The 23,476-nt window shown below is 49.1% G+C and overlaps 1 protein-coding gene across 1 annotated transcript; it reads left to right on the top strand.

Annotated features, from left to right (window-relative positions):
* Positions 1-22,383: 22,383 nt before the first annotated feature.
* Positions 22,384-23,066, top strand: EI90DRAFT_3094524 (uncharacterized protein). Its single transcript, XM_039062497.1, has 5 exons — positions 22,384-22,510; positions 22,540-22,601; positions 22,661-22,717; positions 22,795-22,884; positions 22,935-23,066. Exons 1-5 carry the CDS (start codon positions 22,409-22,411, stop codon positions 22,975-22,977), a joined length of 354 nt encoding a protein of 117 aa, XP_038907943.1. The 5' UTR covers positions 22,384-22,408; the 3' UTR covers positions 22,978-23,066.
* The last annotated feature ends 410 nt before the right edge of the window (positions 23,067-23,476 follow it).

The raw sequence follows: 23,476 nt of genomic DNA, 5'->3' as shown, positions 1-23,476 counted from the left end.
TCATGGGTTAGACTCTATGGTATATCTGAAAGGAGGTAGGGAGGGTGAGGCCCAGAGGGGCAGGAGGATGAGGTGAAGTGGGGTTGTGTCTGTTGTAGTACATCTACCTCTTGTTTGATTTCCTTTTCTTTTCCTTTTATGTGTCACATGACTGCAGAGATGAACTCTATCTGTTTCTACTCTTGTATAAACATTACAGTTCATCTCAGAGGTGCCATAACCTGAGTTACAACAGTGTCAGGGTCATGCGTGCTTGCAACAAAGGATGCCCCCAAAACCAAGTTGATAGCAAAGCTGGGGGACATGCCCATGCCAGCAAAGGATATATACATGGTAGAGATGGTAACTAGCCAACTAACTAATAACTGGTAGAAGTGGATCAAAGATGATAGAAGATCACATGGCATCATAACCGATACTGTGTGACCAGATCAAATAGAAGATCAGAAGCGGAAAAGAAGAAGAACCTGATGGGGATATGGGCCATGTGGCGCTGCGCTACTTATGCTAGCAACCCGAAGACGTGCCCTGACAGGTTGATGACTAACTGGCTAAAATGGAAGGAAGCAGTAGTCCAAATAGGGATGAGGGGAAAGTGCAAAAGATACATTACAAGCAGCAAAAGTGCCGAGTATGGTCCATGAAGCTCAGAGGTTGTGGAGCTTACAGAGGTTGTGGAGGTGGGTGTCAGGATCCGGACCGCAGCTGGGAGTGGCCGGAGGGCGAGGCTGGGTGTGGAAGCTGGGGTACTCTCCCCAGCTGCTAACTCCTCGAAGTCGCTGAGGGGACTAGCCTCAGCCTTCACAGGGAATGAGCTGAGAAGAAGGGTAAGCTTCTCAGCCCCCTGTGAGGCCGACACAAAAGGACCCTAGGAACTATACAGTTCCCGCTTGCTGCCGACTTTCCATAACAGGTGTGACCCATGGGAAAGTTCTGGGCGAGCTGCTCGCCCAGAATGTTCCCACAGTTGTGGGTGTACATTTCTGGGTGAGTCGCTTGCCCAGAACGTTCCCACGGGTTCGTGCATGCGTGTCATTATGTGAAACAGTGGGGGGAAGGATAGGGGGAATGGGGAAATGTGGGGAGAGGGTGGTTAGGGAAAGGGTGAGGGTGTCTGAGGGTGAGTGGGGGTCAAGGGCTGTGCCCTGACAGCAGGGTTGTTATGGAAATGGGAATTTCCCATTTTAGACTCTTATGGGTTCTGTATCACATGATTTGTATAGTAATTAAGTTTAACCAATCATTAATCAACAAAAACCCGCTGCCACACTACCTGTTCAACAACATGTTAAACCATCTGTGAAACCACCTGTAAACCCCTATGTCCAACCCCCTTTCCTATTCCTGCACCAGAATGGACGAAAATGGGCGCTTCCGGCCCCATTTTTGTAACAGGGGTTGGAAGTCCAAGGAATATTGGCAATGGTGTTTACGTGTAATGAGGTCACCAATGCAATGGACTTAAACCGAGGTGGAGTCAAAGTCCGAGGTCGGAACCATGACCAAATCTCAGAGCAAAGGTACAGGCAGTGTCCGAGTATGGGGTATGGGATGGTGGTGGGAGGTTGTAACTTAGTAGTGGTTGGTGGAAGAGGGATGGAGGAGAGGAGTGAGGAGAGGAGTAAGAGGAGGAATGATGTCAGGTCTGAAGGTGGATATTGGAGTGGATGGGGATAGAGTAGGAGAGGGATGGAAGGAGAGGAGGTGACGTGAGGAGTGAGGAGGGGAGTGGTGAGGGGTGATGGGAGGAGTGAGAGGAGAGAGGTGATGTTCAGCCTGAAGATGGATATCAGAGTGGATGGAGGTAGGGTAGGACTCTGGAGGTGGTGAAGCAGAGGGTCTGGGAGTCGGATCGGGATCGGGTATGTACAGATATGACAGTGACATAGGCTGTAGAATGGTCTGAAATGTTACAATTGCCTGCTGGCACCTGCAAAATAATGTTAAGATAGAAGAAAGGGAATGAAGTACAACGGAAAATTCAAAAAAAAATTAGAAAGGCCGGAAAAAAGAAGAGGTTTGAGGTTGTCATCGATATCATGGTCATCAGGGTGGAATAGAATGGATAAGAGGGATGGGAATGAGGAATAGTAATGCATGAAGGGAAATTGGCACTAAGCAAGGATTGAAAAGCATGGACCATAGGCAGAGTTTAAGAGGAAGCATAGAGCAGAGCAGGTGCATGCCAGGTATGCACAAAAAGCTGGAAGTGAAAGCCATGGTTTATGAGGTAGTGAGAACGGGCATGACAGCGACTTCAGCTGATTAGAAATTAGAATGGGGCATCCAGTTTCCACAATCCCCTCTGACTCCCCTGATGGTCACCACCCCCTCATTTCAATATATTACCTATGCCTCTCTAAGTATGGAACCCCAAAGGTCTCCAGACAGCCCTGATGTCTGCAAGCGCACCCCTGCTTCTGCCAGGCAACTCAGTTGCCTTCTGTTAGACACTGGTCCGGAGTCCGCACTGAGGGTCACCATTGTGGGCTGCTATAGGCTGCAATGGCCATGATGCCATGAACAAGGCCTGAGGGTAGGGCATTTGGCCTCAGCGACTCTAAAGGAGTGCTGCGCCCCCTAGCTGTCTCTTGGCCCTCATTTCAGACTCACTGGGGTTGCCTTGCTGGGGTCAGGACTTGGGGGTCATGGTCAAATCGATATTAGAGCTAAAGTACTATAATGTAGTATACAGGATATATATAGGAGGAAAGAATGAATGGAAGCAGCCCCAGGTGGAAGGCCAAAGGGTCCGGAAGCAAACATGAATAAGGAGTGGGGTTGGCTGCATATCGCCGGCAATGACCGAGGGTCAAAACAAACAATAACAGATAAATAAAGGAAGGAGCATAGGGCCACGATAGCAGCGATGGTGTTGTAGCAGTGCCGGACTCGGAGTTGGATTGGAGTCAGGTGTGGGGATGATAGCGGCCTGGTGAGGGCCAAGTGAGTGGAGTAGAGGAGTCATGCTTGGCACAGTGCTGGAGGCAGATGGCCGTGGATGGATATGACAGCCAGCATCATTACTTGAAAAGCTCTATGAGCTCACCAAGCTCATGGAGCTCATAGAGCTTTTTGTTTTTAAATAATGGATGGTCTTCACATCTCCATGAAATCTGCTTAGTGTCAGGGCACACCCGCCTGACCCGGGTCCACCCGGTCCACCTGGCCACACCTCACCTGCTACCCCGCTGCCCATCCTTCTCCTTCCTCCTTCCCCCTCTTTCTCTCTCCCTTTCTTTCTCTCTTTCTTCTCTTCTCTTTATTTCACTCTTCCCACCATTCTCTTCCTGTTTATTCCTTCTATTTACATGGACCACTTTCCCTTGCATCAATGTACTATTGACCTGCCCAGCCCAGACACCCCAGACAGCTCCCCACTGTGCCCAGCATGCGCGCCTGCACTGGATGCCTGTCATATCCATCCCTGGCCATTGACTTCCGATCCCTCTGACTCCTCCGGTCTACCTCTGCTCCTTCTTCACTAACCTTGGAGCTCCCATATTCCGCAATCCCCTCAGTACCCCTCGATGGTCACCACCCCCTCCTTTCAATTTATTACCTACGCCTCCCTAAGTACGGAGCCCCGAAGGCTTCCGGACAGCTCCGATGTCCACTAGCGCACTCCTGCCTCCGCTGGGCAATACACTCGCTTGCCCTGCAGAGCCCACCTTCGGGCCTATCCCTCCTTTCTGTTTCTGGGTTATTGCCTGCCTTTCCATTAACCCCGTAACCTGACTTGTCGGTAATATTCAATCGGCTAATGTTTAACCCCGTTAGCTCGGCTCCGCCATTTGCGGACCCGCCTTCGCTGTAACTATATATACTCAACTTGTACATAGGTTACACTTCAGTAATAAAATCGACTAGAGTTTACCCCCCTTCAGTTCTGGTTGCCAGTTTAGTAAGTTAGGGCACGGATGTGTTACTTGGCACAGCGCTCCTGGCATAAGTTGCTGAGGCCGAAGCCCTCCGCCACGGAGACATTCCCTCATCTCAACCTGGTCTCTGACAGGCACCAGTAGTGCACAGATAATATGGATATATGTGTGTGTAAAATGGCCATTGTCATTGCTCTGAAAGCTCATATACCTTTTGTGTTTACTAAAATCAGCACCTTATTTGTTTATTGCTATTTACAAAATTTGAGGAAAACTCCAAAATTCAAAAATTTGCACTTCATCTTTCATCTCATTTCTTGCTCAAAACTCAACCAATTTTGATGATTCTATGTGCATTGGAAAGCACCAAAGTGTGGCAATGTAACCATGCATGTTATGTAGGGTATAAATCAGTTTTAAAAAAGTGTTCCAAATGAAGTAAATTAAAAATACCACCCAATAAAGCAAACAAAAAGCTGATGTATTCTTCAGATATCATCCAAGCCTTTGACACCAAATTTCCCATGGTCAAAAGGCCATAGTTATTTGGCTCACCAAAGCATGGTGGGAGACTTTTTCAACACTGAAACATACATTGCTACAACTTTGGCACTTTCCAATGCAAATTGAATTATCAAAAAAGTGATTTTAATTTTTTTCCAATTATTCCTAATTTCCTGAAATATCTCTCCCTAACTTATCCCAAAATTTCTGATTTTTCCCCTAATTTCCCCTGATATTTTGGACATTCTCCTTTTTTAGAAAGTCCCCCATTTTCTGAATTTTCCTTAATTTTCCCTGACTTTTTTTCAAGTTCTCAGAAACCCCCCAGTTCCCCCTCATTTTCCTCCCATTTTCCCCTTCATCCCCCCCTCATTCCCCCCCAATTCCCTCCACAATTCCCCCATCCCCCCCTTCAACTTTCCCCTCATTTCCCCCTCATGCTCCCCTCCAAATTTCACCCCATTCCCCCCCTCAATTCCCCCTAATTTTCCCCCTCATTCCCCCCCCATTCTGTCATATCCATACAACTCCGGACCTCCACTCCTGATTCTGGAACTCCATCTCCTCCTCCAGAACTCCACATCCACCACCACCACCTCCCCCTGTTGGTTGTTGAGAGTCCACTCTACCTCTGGCTCCAACACAACGTCCAACACTATCTCCGGTCTGACTCCGGTTAACTCCAGGTCTGATCCTGTAAGGGGTTGGTGTAGGTTCCAACCCCAGTTCTCCTCAATCCTCAGGTCATCAATAAAGTTGAGCTGTATGGAGCTTTAATTATCAATGATGGGGAGGAAAAGGAGTTCTGTTCCTTTTCCCAAATTCCCACGTTATTGTATATACATTGTTTAAATCGAGACAAATATACAATAAGATAATGAATGAAGGGTGGGGTTACCACTCCTTACAGATCCCAACCTCGTACCTTCCAGACCAGAGCTTGTGATGCTCCACACCTCCGGCTCTGGACTCCTGTACTGGAACCCCATCACACCTCCACCTCCGGAACTCTGGTCACATCTCTGCCTCCGGACTTTGACCTCCTCCTCCATCTTATCTCCTTGTATTCCTTATTGCATTTCATTTATTACGTCTAGCCAATATTCCGGACTTTGACTTCCAACTCTGGACCTCTGGAACTTACTCCGGACCCTGCAGTCTCTACTGTATGGTGTCATTTAATCCTCTTGTTGCTTCCTCCTTATTTAGATGGCTGCTTCCTTTCCACATTAGTCAGCTGTCATTCCCCACAACCCACTCCACCTTCCCCTCTTGGCCTTGCCCTTTTGGGAAGCACCATAGAGTTCCAACCCTTGACCCTTGGGGTTGTTCCCTCATCCAGTCCCCCTTTGTCTCCTTCCAGTTCCCTTTGTCCTCTGACTCCACTCCTGTATTATTATATATACACTCTGTACTTAGTTTCCTGTACCCCTAGTCTGAAATTGATGACAACTAGAGTCGACAACTAGAACCAGAATTGACTGGATTGTCCCCCCAAGAGACTCCCCCTGCTAACCTGAAATTAAGGACCACCTTAGACAACAAGCAGTGGCACAGTGCTCCACTTGAGTCACTGAGGCCAAGGTCCCTCCTTACTGAGTCCCTCCTCCGCTTCCGGACAATATTGCACTCTTATAACACATTCCCCCCCTCTCATTCCCCCCCCCATTTCCCCATGCATTTTCCCTAAGTAATTTCAGATTAACTGCATTTATACCCAAAATTTGATCTATATATTGATTGGGCTATATACCCTTGGTGTGCAGTGCTGCATTGGTGCTGAAAGTTAAGCTGAGTTTGTTCAGTTCCTTGTGTCAGAGACCAGGTTCGGGACGAACAACAACATCCCTGTAATGGAGGGCTTCGGCCTCAGTGACTCATACCAGGAGTGCTCTGCCTAGTAACATGTTGGTGCCCTAATTTATGGACTGGAGGGAACTCTAGAAGAGGGGGAAAACTCTAGTTGATTTTCTCACTAAGGTGTAACATATCTACAGGTTAGGTATATATCGTTACAGAGGGAGTCTAGAAGGCAGGCCTGTAAATGGCAGGGGCCAGGCAGAGCAGAGCTAATGGAGTTACGGGTTAGCCAACTGAGTATTACCGATGACTTGGGTTATGGGGTTTAATGGATTAACCCAGAAGCAGAATGGAGGGATAAGCCCAAAGGTAGTCTTGCAGGGATGCACTTGCAGATGTCGGAGCTGTCTGGAGACCTTCAGAGTTCTGTACTTAGGGAGGTGTAGGTAATATATTGAAAAGGGGGGGTGGTGACCATCAGGGGGGCCGGAGGGGATTGTTGGATCCAGAGGCTCTGAGCCTGGGGATGAAGGAGTGGAGGCAATCTGGGAGGACCAGAGGTGACAGAAAGTGATGGCTGTGGATGGATATGACACCTTGTATGGTAGGGACTTGGCTATGGCTAGTCACATGATGCCATAGTCAATGCTTTTAAATTTAAATTTTAATATCAGGGAAATTAAACACTAAGGGAGCTCATATAGATAATAAATAGTCCCCTGTGTGCAAATATAGCTATATGAGCTCTCAGAGCTTTGACTACTTTTTGGGGCTCTCAGAGAAGGGGACCTGCAATTTCAAAGTACTGAAGCTCTGAGAGTTCTGAGGGCTCTATGAGCTCTCAGGCCTCCACATTCAGGTTTGCTGATGTAGGGTTCACTGAATTGATATTATTGAATATTCAAACCACAATGTACCCACACACATATTAATTATTTCTTTTATCATACCCATACAAATAACAGGCTCATGGAATTGTGATTGTTGAATACCATTCATACAATATTTCCCTTGAATTTATGCACCCAGTCCTCATGATCGCTCTTACACACACATGAGGGTTCACTGAATTTTTTTCCATTCCAGTTCTTTTTCTTCTCAAACTCATGTTGACTTTTGTTTCGAGGGAGTGTGGAATATTAATATTGTACATGAGAAATGTCATATCCATCCATGGCCATCGTCTTCCACTACCTCCGATCCTTCCAGACTACCTCCGCTCCTTCTTCACTAACCTCGGAGCTCCCATATTCCACAATCACCTCTGCCTCCCTTGATGGTCACCACCCCCTCTTTCCTATGCCTCCTTAAGTATGGAGCCCTGAAGGCCTCTGAACAGCTCCGATGTCCGCTAGCACACTCCCGCCTCTGCTGGGCAATTCACTTGCTTGCCCTGCAAGCCCACCTTTGGGCCTATCCCTCCTTTCCATTTCTGGGTTATTGTTAGAACTGGGCGAGGGCGGACGATTCCGGAGGGGAACCAGAGACTTAGAAAGGAGGGACCTTGGCCTCAGCGACTCAAACGGAGCGCTGTGCCATTGCTGTTTGTCCATTTGGTCCTTAATTTGACAGTAGGTGAGCAGGAAGTCTCTAGGGGGCATTTCAGGTCGATTTTAGACTAAGGACTAAAACGAGTATGTACAAGCACCGATATATATAATGGAGGGGGCGAAAGCACAAGGAAACAAAGGGGATCCGAATCGGAACGAAGGCATCCGAACGGGAACAAAGGGATGACAGAAGCAGAGCGGTACCGAAGGTCATAAGGCAGAACCTGTGGTACGTCCAAAAGGAGGTAAGGAGGGCGAGGCCCAGAGGGGCAGGAGGATGAGGGGAAGTGGGGATGATGACTAACTGGCTAGAATGGGAAGAAGCAGCAGTCCAAATAGGGATGAGGGGAAAACGCGAGAGATACATTACAAGCGGCAAAAGTGCCAAAGATGATCCATGAAGCTTGGAGGTTGCGGAGCTTACAGAGCTTACGGAGGCAGGGTTGAATGTTACAAAAATGGGGCCGGAGGCGCCCATTTTTGTCCATTCATGATGCAGGAAAGTGGAAAGTGGAGGTGAGGTGGTTCATTAGGGTTTACAGATGGTTTCACAGATGTTGTAACATGAGGTTTAACAGATGTTAGCACAGCGGGTTTTTTATTACTATATAAATCACATGATACAGAACCCATAAGAGTCTAAAATGGAAATTCCCATTTCCATAACATTGAAAGTCCGAGGAATATTGGCAATGGTGTTTATGTAGTATGAGGTCACCAATGCAATGGACTAAGGCCGAGGTGGAGTCAAAGTCCGAGGTAGGAGCTATGACGGAGGCTTGGAACAAAGGTACGAGCGGTGTCTGAGTACGAGGTATGGGACAGTGGCAGAAGGTCGTAACTTGGCAGGGGGTCGATGGAAGAGGGCCAGAGGGAAGAGAGAGGAAGGGTGTCAGGTCCGAAGGTGAGTATCGGAGTGGACGGAAGAAGAGTAGGAGGATGACGGAAGGGTGGAGGTGTGGTGGGGAGGAAGCGGAGGAGTGGGAGGAGGAGTAGTAATAGGGTGGCGAGAGGGGTGGTGTTTGGTCCGAGGTGAGTATCGGAGCGGATGGAGATAGGACAGGAGAGGGACAGAGGTGTGGAGGTGTGGTGCCAGGACTGAAGGTGAATATTGGAACGGACAGCGGTAGGGCGGTAGGGCAGGACTCCGGAGGTGGTGAAGGAGGAGGTCTGGGAGTCGGGTCGGGATGGGGTATGCATGGATATGACAGTTATCGCCTGCCATTCCGTTAACCCTGTAACCCAACTTGTCAGTAATATTCAATTGGCTAATGTTTAACTCTGTTAGCTCTGCTCCACTTGGCCCCACCATTCATGGGCCCGCCCTTGCTGTAACTATATATATACTTAACTTGTACATAGGTTACACCTCAGTGATAAAATCGACTAGAGTTGATCCCCCTTTAGTTCTCGTTGCCAGTAAGTAAATCAGGGCACAGACATGTAACTTGGCACAGCGCTCCTGGCCTGAGTCGCTGAGGCCGAAGCCCTCTGCCATGGAGACAAATCCTTCATCTTGATCTGGTCTCTAACAAGAAAAAAGAAAAGGACTGGGGCTGCTGGCAGAAATGATGATGTTGGGAGGAGCTTGCAAAATGAGGGCGTTGGAAGAGAGGCATGCCAGGACAGGCAGGTGGCAAGAGCCACTGAAGGTGCATGGAGCCAAAATGATGGGATGGAGGCTGGTGTGTGGAGTGAGAAAAGAGGCAAGATGAATGCTGCTGACATGTGGCAATTTCATCACACCTATATTGGCCAGTGGAAGTGACAATGGGGGAATGGGGTGGGCTGTGTTGAGGTGAGCAGAAAGGTGAATGATAAATGCTGCCAATTGTCATATCCATACATACCCGATCCTGATCCAACTCCCGGACCCTCCGCTTCACCACCTCCAGAGTCCTACCCTACCCCATCCACTCTGATATCCACCTTCGGACCGAACACCACGCCTCCACACCTCCACACCTCCTCCCCTTCTGTCCCTCTCCTACCCTACCTCCATCTGCTCTGATACCCACCTTCGGACGTGACCCCATTCCTCTCTCCACTCCACTCCTTACTCCTCTTGTCACTCTCCTCCCTCTAACCCTCTTCTGCCTAACCTCCGCCAAGTTATGACGTCCCACCACTGTCCTGTACCTTCACTCCGAGACTCTGTCATGGTCCTGACCTCGGACTTTGACTCCACCTTGGCTTAAGTCCATTGCATTGGTGACACCATTCTATGTAAACACCATTGCCAACATTTCTTGGACTTCCAACCCCACCTCCGCAACCTCCGTAAGCTCCACAACCTCCAAGCTCCATGGACCATACTTGGCACTTTTGCCGCTTGTAATGTATCTTTCACAATTTCCCCTCATCCTTATTTGGACTGCTGCTTCCTTCCATTTTAGCCAGTTAGTCATCATCCCCACTTCACCTCATCTGTTAGACACTGGTCCGGGGTCGGCACCAAAGGTTGCTGTTAGCGGGCTGCTATAGGCCGCGATGGCTGTGATGCCGCGAACAAGGCCTGAGGGTAGGGCATTCGGCCTCAGCAACTCTAAAGGGAGTGCTGTGCCCCCTAGCTGTCTCTTGGCCCTCATTTCAGACTCACTGGGGTTGCCTTGTTGGGGTCAGGACTTAGGGGTCGTGGTCACATCGATATTAGAGCTAAGGTACAATAAAGTATCATACAGGATATATATAGGAGGAAGAAATGAATGGAAGCGGACCCGGGCCGGAGGCCGAAGGGTCCGGAAGCAAACAAGAATAAGGAGCGGGGTTGGCCGCATAGCGGCTGGCAATGACCGAGGGTCAAAACAAACAATAACAGATAAATAAAGGAAAGAGCGTAGGGCCGCGATAGCAGCGATGGTATTGTAGCGGCGCTGGACTCGGAGTTGGGCCGGAGTCGGGCGCGGGAATGGTAGCGGCCCTGTAGGGGCCAAGTGGGTGGGGTAGGGGAGTCGTGCTGGGCACGGTGCCAGAGGCAGACTCAGGGCAGGGAGGTTGGTGTGGCTGTGGGGAAGTCAGCCAGGTGCAGGGGAGCCTAGGGGCAAGCAGGGGAGTGAGCAGGGAGTCCTCATGGAGGATAGGGCTGAGGTTGGGGCTCACGCTCACACTCGCATCGCGGGAACGGGCTCGGGCGGCATCGGGACGGGCGGCTAATGGGCCGGAATGCATGGCCGTGACATCATCCTCCTGCCCCTCTGGGCTTTGCCCTCCCTATCTCCCTTCGGATGTACCACAGAGTCTAACCCATGACCTTTGGTACCGCTCCGCTTCCGTGATCCTTTTGTCTCCATTCAGATGCCTTTGTTCCGATTCGGACCCCCTTTGATTTCCTTGTGCTTTCATCTTTCTACTATATACAGGTGCTTGTACATACTCTGTCATATCCATCCCCAGCCATCGACTTCCGATCCCTCCGATCCCTCCGGTCTACCCCCGCTCCTTCTCCACTAACCTCGGAGCTCCCGTATTCCACAACTCCCTCGGTACCCCTCGATGGTCACCACCCCCTCCTTTCAATTTATTACCTAGGCCTCCCTAAGTACGGAGCCCCAAAGGCTTCCGGACAGCTCCGACGTCCGCTAGCGCACTCCCACCTCCGCTGGACAATACACTTGCTTGCCCTGCAAAGCCCACCTTCGGGCCTATCCCTCCTTTCCGTTTCTGGGTTATTGCCTGCCTTTCCGCTAACCCCGTAACCCGACTCGTCGGTAATGTTCAATCAGCTAATGTCTAACCCCATTAGCTCCGCTCCGCTCGGCTCCGCCATTTGCGGACCCGCCCTCGCTGTAACTATATATACTTAACTTGTACATAGGTTACACTCCAGTAATAAAATCGACTAGAGTTTACCCTCTTCAGTTCTGGTGGCCAGTTAGTAAGTTAGGGCACAGACATGTTTACTAGGCACAGCGCTCCTGGCATAAGTCGCTGAGGCCGAAGCCCTCCGTCACGGAGACACTCCTTCGTCTCGACCTGGTCTCTGACATACTCGTTTTAGGCCCTCAGTCTAAAATTGACCAGAAATGCCCCCTAGAGACTTCCTGCTCACTGCTTCTGAAATTAAGGACCAAATGGACAAACAGCAATGGCACAGTGCTCCACATGAGTCGCTGAGGCCAAGGTCCCTCCTTGCTAAGTCTCTGGTTCCCCTCCAGAATCATCTGCCCTTGCCCAGTTCTAACACCGATATTGAGAAATCGTAAGTCAAGTCCGAATGAGTAGACATGAGAATGTCAGAATGGCAGAGGTGATAAGATAAGAAGAGGGCCAAACGCACCAGCTCATGCTTGCCCACAATGGGGGCGGCTTTTGTATTGGCCTAAAGTATGGTGGAAATCCCTGGCTATGCTGGCAGGACATGAGGCAGCTCGCTGAGATGTGTGACGCTGGCCTGTGGGCATTGAGCATGGTGTGTTGGACCACTCACAAAAACCACCAAACTGCAACCACCTCCATCAATGTCAAAGCCCAAACTGACAATGTAATGGGGATTTGCAGGTGTACCATAAACAAGCCAAATCTGTTAGAACGGGTGGATTCAGACAACTCCGGAGTGGAATCGGAGACTTAGCATGGAGGGACCTTGGCCTCAGCGACTCAAGCGGAGCGCTGTGCCATTGCTGTTTGTCCATTTGGTCCTTAATTTCACAGTAGGCGAGCAGGAAGTCTCTAGGGGGCATTTCAGGTCGATTTTGGACTGAGCCCGCTACAAGTATGTACAAGCGCCGATATATATAATGGAGGGGGCAAAAGCACAAGGAAGCGAAGGGAAACCGAATCGGAACGAAGGCGTCTGAACAGGAACAAAGGGATGGCAAAAGCGGAGCGGTACCAAAGGTCATAAGGCAGAACTTATGATACGTCCGAAAGGAGGTAAGGAGGGCAAGGCCCAGAGGGGCAGGAGGATGAGGGGAAGTGGGGATGATGACTACTGGCTAAAATGGGGAGAAGCAGCAGTCCAAATAGGGATGAGGGAGAAATGCGAGAAATACATTACAAGCGGCGAAAGTGCCGAAGATGATCCACAAAGCTCGGAGGTTGCGGAGCTTATGGAGGTGGGGTTGAAAGTCCGAGGAAGATTGGCAATGGTGTTTACGTAGTATGAGGTCACCAATGCAATGGACTAAGACCAAGGTGGAGTTAAAGTCTGAGGTAGGGACTATGATGGAGGCTTGGAGCAAGGTACAAGCGGTGCCCGAGTACGAAGTACGGGTCAGCAGCGGGAGGTCGTAACTTGGCGGGAGGTCGGTGGAAGAGGACCAGAGGGAAGAGAGGGGAAGGAAGAGAGGAGAGGAGTCAGGTCCGAAGGTGGATATCGGAGCGGATGGGAGAAGAGTAGGAGGATGACGGAAGGGTGGAGGTGTTGTGAGGAGGGAGCAGAGGAGTATGAGGAGGAGTAGAAGGAGGGTGGCAAGAGGGGTGGTGTTTGGTCCGAGGTGGTTATCGGAATGGACGGAGATAGGACAGGAGAGTGACGGAGGAGTGGAGGTGGCATGGGAGGTGAAGGGTGGTGTGGTGCCAGGACCGAAGGTGAATATCAGAACAGACAGCGGTAGTGTCATATCCATTCCTGGCCATCGACTTCCGGCCCCTCTGATCCCTCTGGTCTACCTCCGCTCCTTCTTTACTAACCTCAGAGCTCCCATATTCCGCAATCCTCTCGGTACCCCTCGATGGTCACCACCCCCTCCTTTCAATTTATTACCTACGCCTCCCTAAGTACGGAGCCCCGAAGACTTCCGGACAGCTCCGATGTCCGCTAGTGCACTCCCGCCTCCGCTGGGCAATACACTTGCCTGCCCTGCAGAGCCCACCTTCGGGCCTATCCCTCCTTTCCGTTTCTGGGTTATTGCCCGCCTTTCCGTTAACCCCACGACCCGATTCGTCAGTAATATTCAGTCGGCTAATGTTTAACCCTGTTAGCTCCGCTCCGTTCGGCTCCGCTATTTGCGGACCCGTCTTCACTGTAACCATATATATATCCAACTTGTACATAGGTTACACTTCAGTAATAAAATCGACTAGAGTTACCCCCTTCAGTTCTGGTTGTCAGTTAGTAAGTTAGGGCATGGACATGTTACTAGGCACAGCGCTCTTGGCATAAGTCGCTGAGGCCGAAGCCCTCCGCCATGGAGACTTTCCTTCGTCTCGAACCTGGTCTCTGACAGGTAGGGTAGGATTCCGGAGGTGGGGAAGAAGGAGGTCCGGAAGTCGGGGCAGGGTCGGGTATGCACGGATATGACAAAATCCCACAATTCCACCATGCTCAACAAACTCCCCACATCCTAGACACATAGCACGCACTCTCACACACTTCTCATACACACTCCTTATTTTTCCTTATTTTTCTGATCCCATTTCCGGTGTCTAGAGCCCGATGTTTCCATTTCCTTATTGTCATGTGATATTCTTTCCTTATTTGTTTATCGGACTCTTCCATGACCCACTGTATAGTTGCTAGAGAGTTATCAGCACCACACTCTACAGGACTAATATACCCCACTTCAGACCTGACCCTCAGTGAGATTCCTATCCCCCCTCTTTCCTGTCACGAATCTAGTTGGATAGACCCATTACAATGAGCCACACCTGAAGTTGATGCACCAGCACTGTTGAGCACAACGTTGTCAGGGTCGTGCATGCTTGCAACGAAGAAGGCCCCAGAAACCTAGTTGATATCAAAGCTGGGGGACATGCCCACGCCAGCACAAGGTCTTATGTACATGATAGAGATGGCTATCAGGCAACTAACTAATAACCGGTAGCAATGGATCAAAGAAGATAGAAGATCATGCAGCATCATGACTGACAGCCACAGACCGGATCAAACTGGAGATCAAGAAGTGAAAAGAAGAAGAAGTGATGGGAATGCGGGTCATGTGGCAATGCACTACTTACACTAGTGACCCAAAGGCATGCCCTGACAAACGTCTGACTGAGGCATGAACAGGGTGTCCACTTGCTGTTGGCTGTCAAAGCCCAGCATGGCAATCACATGTGCCATTGGCATGGTTTGTTTTCATTTTCATGTTTTCTTTCTCTCTTTGTTTTTCGTGCTCCAGTCCAGTGGCCCATGACTGTTTGAGTTCCAGCTGGACAGCCATGGATGGAAAGTGATTTAGCATTCAATGGGTTCAATCACACCAGATGTGCATACTTGTATGAAGTTATGTCAGGGACAGCTCTGAAAGTGGCAAAGTGTCAGGGCACACCCGCCTGACCCAGCCCCACCTGGCCCCACCTGACCCAGTACCCTGCTGTCATATTCATCCATGGCCATTGTCTTCCACTACCTCCGACCCTTCCGGACTACCTCCGCTCCTTCTTCACTAACCTTGGAGCTCCCATATTCCGCAATCACCTCTGCCTCCCTCGATGGTCACCACCCCTCTTTTCAATATATTACCTATGCCTCCCTAAGTATGGAGCCCTGAAGGCTTCCAGACAGCTCCGATGTCTGCTAGCGCACTCCCACCTCTGCTGGGCAATTCACTTGCTTGCCCTGCAAGTCCACCTTTGGGCCTATCCCTCCTTTCCATTTCTGGGTTATCGCCTGCCATTCCACTAACCCCGTAACCCGACTTGTCGGTAATATTCAGTCGGCTAATGTTTAACCCCGTTAGCTCTGCTCTGCTCAGTCCTGCCATTCACGGGCCTGCCCTCGCTGTAACTATATATACTTAACTTGTACATAGGTTACACCCCAGTGATAAAATCGACTAGAGTTGATCCCCCTTTTAGCTTCTCGTTGCCAGTAAGTAAATTAGGGCACAGACGTGTAACTTGGCACAGCGCTCCTGGTCTGAGTCGCTGAGGCCGAAGCCCTCCACCATGGAGACAACTCCTTCGTCTTGCTCTGGTCTCTAACACCTGCTATCCACCCCTCCTTACCTCCTTCCCCCTTTTCCTTTGACTCTCCTCTCTGTTTCCTCACTTTCTGTCAGAGTCCATGTGTCAGTTCGTGCATGAAGGTTTCCCCAGGAAACTAGTTGTTGTTAAAGCTGGCGAGCCAACCCAGCTGGCGATAAGGCCTTATATGTTGAAATCCTTGTTTTCTTGGTATGCTGCAAGCAGGCTATAGATCTACATGCAAGTAAATTTGTGGGGAGGGAGTCTGGGATGTCCTAAGCTCATCCTAGGTTTGGTTCAGGTGCTAACAAAACAAAAATAATCACAAAAACTCATTAAGAATTACGTACCCCTGGTCCATCTTGGACAATCGTCAGGGATTCCTTATAATACTCAAGGAGTCAAGCTTAGAATTTCTTTCTCTTACTTGGATCTCTCAGCGCTACAGTCTCTTTGTAGTCAAACAGGAGGTCGCTTTTCCATTCCTACATGTACAGAGCTTTTAAACACATGGAATGGCAATAATGTGGAAAAACAAATGAAAAGAAAATATAAAACAAAAGATTGTTGTTACCGACACCATGTGGACCATTAAGTATGGCTGATAAGTCCAATGGCTGACATGGAAGTTCAATGAAAGAAAGACAGGAGTGATAAGTGGGCCATATCCGCTAATAATTGGCATCCCTTCCTGACCTCTCCATTTGATTCCCTGGGTTCATAGCTTTCTCCTGATACCAAATTTGTCCCAAATGGTTGAGATTTGACCGAGTGGTGGGCATGAGAATCGTAAAATTGGCCTGTGTGCAGGGTTAGATGTCCCAGAAAGTGTCCACAAGAGTCCCCGTGTCAATTGGATCTTCATATGCATCCTTTGTGATTTTTCTGAGCACTCCAGAGTGCATTTTGGTTGTTTGTCTACTTCAGTACAGCTTGTGATTTCCATTTTGGGCCGAAAACCAGTTTCGCAATCTCCTGAAGTATGGATCTCGGCTCCACCACATGGGACTTTCGACACTGCCACCCTCACATGCCTTTCAACATTGTGTGGAACCTTGTGGTAAGATGAGAAATCGTCACCACCATTGTTCCACAACGGCTGGGTCGATCTGGATGAAATTCAGGGAATCCATATTTATGATTTTTCTCTATTTTATGAGCCCTTGATCGTCTTTCAGCAGCCAGTAGTGCCAAGTGTAGTTTTTGGGCTGGACCAATTTGGTACCAGCATGTTATGCGCAATTGTACTCCATAATAAAATGAAATAAAATGTTTTTATGCACCATGGGCATTGGTAGGTGATCATCGCATATGGGGAATCCTTAAGGAACGTAAACCGCAAAAATACTGGCAGTGTAAGGTATAGTAGGTTATCCTGCCTACAATGCAGGATTACACTTTTGGAGAGTACCTCCTGGCACCACTACCATCACCATCGCCACTATCACAGCCCTATGCTCCTTCACTTATTTATCTGTTATTGTTTGTTTTGATCCATGGTCATTGCCAGCTGCTGTGCAGCCAACCCCACTCTTTGTTCCCATTTGCTTCCGGACCCTTCGGCCTTCAGCCCGGGTCCGCTTCTATTCATTTCCTCTTCCTATATATATCCTGTATGATACACTAAGTACCTTAGCTCTAATATCTACTTGATCACGACTCCCCAAGTTATGACCCCATCAAGGCAACCCCAGTGAGTGTGAAATGAGGGCCAGGAGACAGCTAGGGGGCACAGCGCTCCTTTAGAGTCACTGAGGTTGAATGCCCTACCCTCAGGCCTTGTTCATGGCATTGCAGCTTATAGTGACCCGCAACAGCGACCCTTGGTGCCGACCCCGGACCTGTATCTAACAGATAGCCCGGCTCTGTCTGGGGCTGATGTGGCACCCTCATGTGACCCATTCCCACTTGTATATAAACTGAGCTGAAGCAGAACTGAAGAAGTAGCCTTCTTCTCATTCCTGCTTCAGGCAAGTACCCTAGTTTAGTTTAGTTTAGCTTTTCATTCTAATAACAACCATTCCTGCTTCAGTGTAAGGAGTGGTGGCAACACTTGCCCCATCCTTCATCCTATATCTTTATTGTATATTTGTTGCATAATAAATATGTATAAACATTGTATATATGGAAGCGTGGGAATGTTGCAAGGGTGAATGAGCCTTGACTTCCCCATTGAAAATACAGCCTATTATAGCATATTCGACAGTCTGGAAGTGTGAGGCAAACATAATATCGCGCATATAGCACAATTAAGTAAATAACTTACATTCAGCCTAAGAAGCCAGACAGAGACACAAGCCTGAGTGAGGGCTGCCTGTTATACACTCCCGTTACTCTGCCACCACCCAGGCCACTAGTGCTGGGGGCTACACCGCTACCCTGCCTCTCCTGCACCATCCCTGACACCAGGTGTCCCTGTGGGAGATCCCAGGGGTGGCCACTGTGTGGGCAGGATGTACATGGTGGGTGTGGTGATGGAGGCAGTGGCATGAGGGTGTAGTGGTACAGGAAGGGTGCACAGTGCTCCTGGGTATGCAGGCACACTGGCAGTACATGTTAGATATGGTGGGTTCGGATGATTCCAGAATAGAATTGGAGACTTATTGTGGAAGGACCTTGGCCTCAGTGACTCAGGTGTCAGGGAGCGACCCGGGGTCGAGAGCACCTGGATGTGTCACCCGGCACTGAGGGCCTGATAGGGTGTAACATGGGCCCATGTACTAGTGGGCCCGGCACAAAAGGGCATCCCTGGCCACTTAGACTAAAGTGGGAAGTGTGAGAAGAAGGTTACTTCTCAGTTCCCACTTAGGCTGTGTTTATGTACATGCGGTTGAAGGTCACATGGGGGGTGCCACGTCATCTATGCACACAGCTGCATCCACCTGGGTATCTCCATGAGAGATCCCAGGAGTGTCTGGTGTGCAGGGCATCACCCAGTGTGTCCGGGTCCAGGCATGTTGCGCAGCGGGTTAATGGTACATCGATGCAAGGAAAGTCGTCCATGTAATAGAAAAGGAAAGAAGAAGGAAGAAAGGAGAGAAGAAAGAAGAAAGAAAGGTGGGAGGAGGGAAGAAGGGAGGAAGGAGGGTGGGGGCACCAGGTGAGGGTAGTGGGATCAGGCGGGGTCGGACTGGGTGGAGTGGGGTCAGGTGGGTGTGCCCTGACATCAGGCAGAGTGCTGTGCCATTGCTGGTTGTCCTGGGGGTCCCTAATTTCGGATCTAGTGAGGGGGAAGTCTCTTAGGGGGGAATCAAGTCGATTTTAGACTGAGGGGCAAACGAGTATGTACAAGTGTCTATATATATTGGAGAGACAGAAGCATGAGAAAACAAAGGGGGTGTCAGGATCCGGACCCCAGCTGGGAGTGGCCGGAGGGCGAGGCAAGGTGTGGAAGCTGGGGTGCCCTCCCCAGCTGCTAACTCCTCAAAGTTGCTGAGGGGACTAGCCTCAGCCTTCACAGGGAATGAGCTGAGAAGAAGGGTAAGCTTCTCAGCCCCCTGTGAGGCTGACACAAAAGGACCCTAGGAACTATACAGTTCCCACTTGCTGCCGACTTTCCATAATGGGTGTGACCCATGGGAAAGTTCTGGGCAAGCTGCTTGCCCAGAATGTTCCCACAGTCATGTGTCATGGGCAAGTTACTCTCCCAGAAAGTTCCTGTGGCTGTGGCTGTGCATTTCTGGGCAAGTCGCTCACCCAGAACATTTCCACAGGTTTGTGCATGCACATCATTGTGTGAAACAGTGGAGGGAAGGATAGGGGGAATGGGGAAATGTGGGGAGAGGGTGGTTAGGGAAAGGGTGAGGGTGTCTGAGGGCAAGTGGGGTCAAGGGCTGTGCCCTGACAGGGGGTCCAAAACAGAACAAAGGTGTCTGAATGGAGACAAAGGGAGATGTGGATGCAGGACTACACTGAGGGTCAACGGTTAGACTCTATGGTGCATCCAAAAGGAGGCAAGGAGGGAAAGGGCCCAAGGGGCAGGAGGGTGAGGAGAAGTGGGGTGGATGACTAACTGGCTAAATGGAAAGAAGCAGTAGTCCAAATAAGGGTAAGGGAAAAGTGCGAAGTATACCCTACAGATGGCGAAAGTGCTGAGGTAGGTCTGTGAAGCTTGGGGGGAGTGGAGCTTACAGAGGTGGGGTTGGAAGTCTGAGGAATATTGGCAATGGCATTTATGTGAAATGAGGTCACCAATGCAATGGACTTAAGCCAAGGTGGAGTCAAAGTCCAAGGTCAGGAACATGATGGGATCTTGGAGTGGAGGTACAAGTGGTGTCTGAGTTCGGGGTATGGGAGTGGGAGCAGAAGGTTGTACCTTGGTGGAGGCTGGTCAGGAGAGAGTCAGAAGGAGAGGGAGGTGGTGTCAGGTCCGAAGGTGGGGATTGGAGCAGATGGGAATAGGGTAGGACTCTGGAGGTGATGGAGGGGGGTCCGGGAATTGAATCAGGGTTAGGTATGTACAGATATGATAGTACATAGAGAAAGGGAAAGTTGACCATAGAACAGAAATAGAGAGAGAGAGAAAGAGGAAAGTGGGGAAGGAAGGGAGAGGGGCGAGATAGGAGGAGTGTGTCAAAACCATGACGATCCTGATGCAGGCAGGGCTCAACTAGAGGGGTTCCAAGAGCTCCGGTAGTGAACTGGAGCTTCTCCAGGAAGCCTGGGTCTGCAGGCTGATACAAGAGGCTCTAAGAAGGATGTGGCCTCAGCGACTCAGAGGGAGTGCTGTGCCTCTGTTATGTCTCAGTTAGTCCTTAATTTCAGATGTCTGAGGTATCTTGTAAGAGGGGGACATGAATCACTCATAGGGAAACTTTGGGGTAAGTTTTAGTCAAGATTAGAACTGAGGTACAATGGGTTCTGATCTACAGGTATATATAGAGGGAGGAGGAGAAGGACTTTAGTCAAAGTCTGAGTGATACCAAAAGGTACCGAATGATACCAAAAAGTACTGAAAGGTTCCGAACGATATCTTTAACAGGGAACTGAGGTGTTGGGTCAAGGAGGGCAGAGTAGAAGGTTGGAGGATAAATGGAAACAAGAAATGAGTAAGGGGAAGTTAGCTGACTGAATGGAAAGAAGACATCAGTTGTACTATAAGTGGAAGATGACTAATTAAGATGAGCTAAAGGCTGAAGGATCCTTGAATGTAGCCAGCCATCGGCCCGTGGTTCCAGTCAATCCCACCCCTGAGCCATCAGTGTTAACTCAAGCAAATGTGGCAACTCTGCAGTCAACATATGAGTTGCCTATCCCAAGCATCACATCCCCAACAAAGGACTCAACAGTCCCACCAGCCAGTACACCCATGTCATCATGTTGTGCCGTCGAGCCTCATGAACTTCCTGATAAGGATTGCCAGCTTACCAACACAGATATACACTTCATTGTTCTTTTGGCTCGATCTGAGGAGTTCAACGAAATCAGCTATTGTGATATGCTGGTTAAATGCTTTGACCGTATGCCAGCTGAGGCATACTTACTTGCAAAGGTGGCAGCTGCAAACCGAGGGGTGTAAACACATTTAACAACATATGTGAATTTACTGCTAAAATATGTTTAAAAAAATGGAGTTCAGTATTATATAAATTTGATAAAGCACGGACGTTCAATGAATTGAAAGACCCTGAGTTTGCTTGTTATTGTTTTTCTCTGTTTCTATTCAACACAGTCACTCTGAAATGTCAGTTGCACCAACACTGCAAGGTAATGTTGGAGTTACTTACTTCAAGCCGAAGTGATAGGACATACTGACACCCCAAATGGTTTCAGTGGCCAAAGCGAAAGAGAAGGACATGACAAAGCAGGAATTTAATGCGCAAATCATGCAACTGAAGGCAAATTTCGAGGTTCAGGTGTCAGCTATTGCGCTTGAGTTTTCATGCCATGGCCATCACTATTCCCAGTGCCAGATCCGAAACCAAGTGATCTATAAATTATCAAAACCTAAGAAGACATGTAAGCCCACAATGCCCAATGCATGGGCCCATGCACAGGCAGAGGCAGAACGTTTGAAAGGTAAGGAATTAACTTACATGAGCAAGAGGGGTGTGTGCTTATGGAGTACTCTAGAAGGGGCATTGCCTAACCTGCCTTACAAGGAGGAGTACCTGAAAGTACTTGAGGACATCAATGGGGGGAAACTCGCATATGAGGATGTCCAAAAACCCATGACATCAGAGGAAGAGTACACTTCCCAGGTTATTCTGGACGGCGTTATGGTTAAAAGGCACAATTGTGCGTTGAAAGAGACGATAATCTCACCAGAGTTATCCATGAACTCTATTGCAATCTATGCGTGGGACCAACTACTGAGCATAGTACGTTTCTGGCATCTAAAAGCGAGCAAGGATTTAGTACTCAAATGCACCAGGCCAAATCAGTCCACCAGTCATGCCGCGTTGAGGTACTTGTGTTGATGACTCGAGGCCACTCAGAGGACTTATTTGCACCAGTCATCTGGGGAACAGATAAGGCCAAAGCCTTCTGGGCAGCTGTAGCACATGTGGATATGGGAGTACAGATTCGCCTCATGGAGGCCCATGTAGTTGGTAAATTAGAAAGTATGTGGTTGAAATCAATGCATGACTACTTACTGATATGAGGCATGAGCTATGGTCCAGGGATATAATGCAACAGCTGCAGCCATGCATGAAGAAATAGCCAAGGTAACTAGGATAAGTCTCCGTGAGTGGCGTCATCCAAGCTTTCCGGCACACACTAACTAAATACACAGGCGAACTGAGTGGGAGGTCTAGGTTATCAATGGAATGGCAGCTGAGGAATTATTTGAAACTTACGATCAAACATTGTATCGCAATTGACATGACGAATTACCCAGGTGGCAAACTGATCGAACCGAAGCTTGCATGTGCCGACCACATGTGTGAGGTACTCAAAGGATGGAAGGATGGCCAGATTAAGTGGGTTGAATTGACAGAAGATCAGTTGAAAAGAGGTGTGAAGAGCTAGCTGCACTCACCGTGATAGTCAACCCCAATGAGACTGCCCGCTCTATGTGAGACTCCCAAATGCACGAAATGACACACTAAAAAGCGAGGTTTCCTTGACATTCAGTGCAACAGATGGTGAGGACGAGGAGAATAACATTGGGTCAGCGAATATCCCTTCAGGGTCAGTGCATTTCATTGCCAGCAGAGAACATTGCCAAGAGCGGACTAACACCATCTGTCACTCCCTGCACACCTTAGATCTGCAGCCCTGGCTGTCACCCCATCTCCTCTCCAACCTAACGCCACTCAGGCCCCAATAGTGACAAGTGGAGAGGCAGCGACTGCTACGTAAGCTCTTACCTTTGCTGGCTAGCCTATTACTGATCGAATGACACCAGCCGAGGTCGCAAACGTAAAGCACCGCAAAATTCGAACCCCTGACAGAAGAAACAGCCAGCGTCTGCTGTTGCATGCTAGAGAGGACGGAAATTGGTGAGGGATGAAGTTTTCCCAACACGTGTCAAAGGTTGGTGGTGTTGGTTGGCCTGCAACAGAAAAAGCAGTCACATGTGTAATTCCCCATCGATTTCAAGAATATTAACATCACTGATGCAAGCTGCGTTGCAACATTAATGTCGGAGCAGCAATGGTACGATGGCGGAGGCTGAGGATGCGATGAGTTTGAGTTATTTACATCGGAGTATAACTATAACTTATAGTATAAGAGTACAAAAGAAAGAGAGGAATGTGCTCAACGACTACCAGCAGGGCTTGGGGAGGACAAGATCGGAGGAACTATCTGTGATGGCGATAACAAGAACGACTAGTGCTAAGATTGATGTGTAAGAAAAGCAAGTAGAAAAAAGAACGAAAAAAATGAGCAAAAGTGAAGGAGAACGACTTTGGGGATGTTGGCAATGGCAACGGCGATGACAGAGCA

Source organism: Cantharellus anzutake (assembly GCF_015039405.1).
Source record: "Cantharellus anzutake strain C23 chromosome Unknown EI90scaffold_197, whole genome shotgun sequence".
In the NCBI taxonomy this organism is placed as follows: domain Eukaryota; kingdom Fungi; phylum Basidiomycota; class Agaricomycetes; order Cantharellales; family Hydnaceae; genus Cantharellus; species Cantharellus anzutake.
The sequence above is the reverse complement of the archived record's forward strand: the minus strand, read 5'-3'. Positions and strand labels throughout refer to the sequence as shown.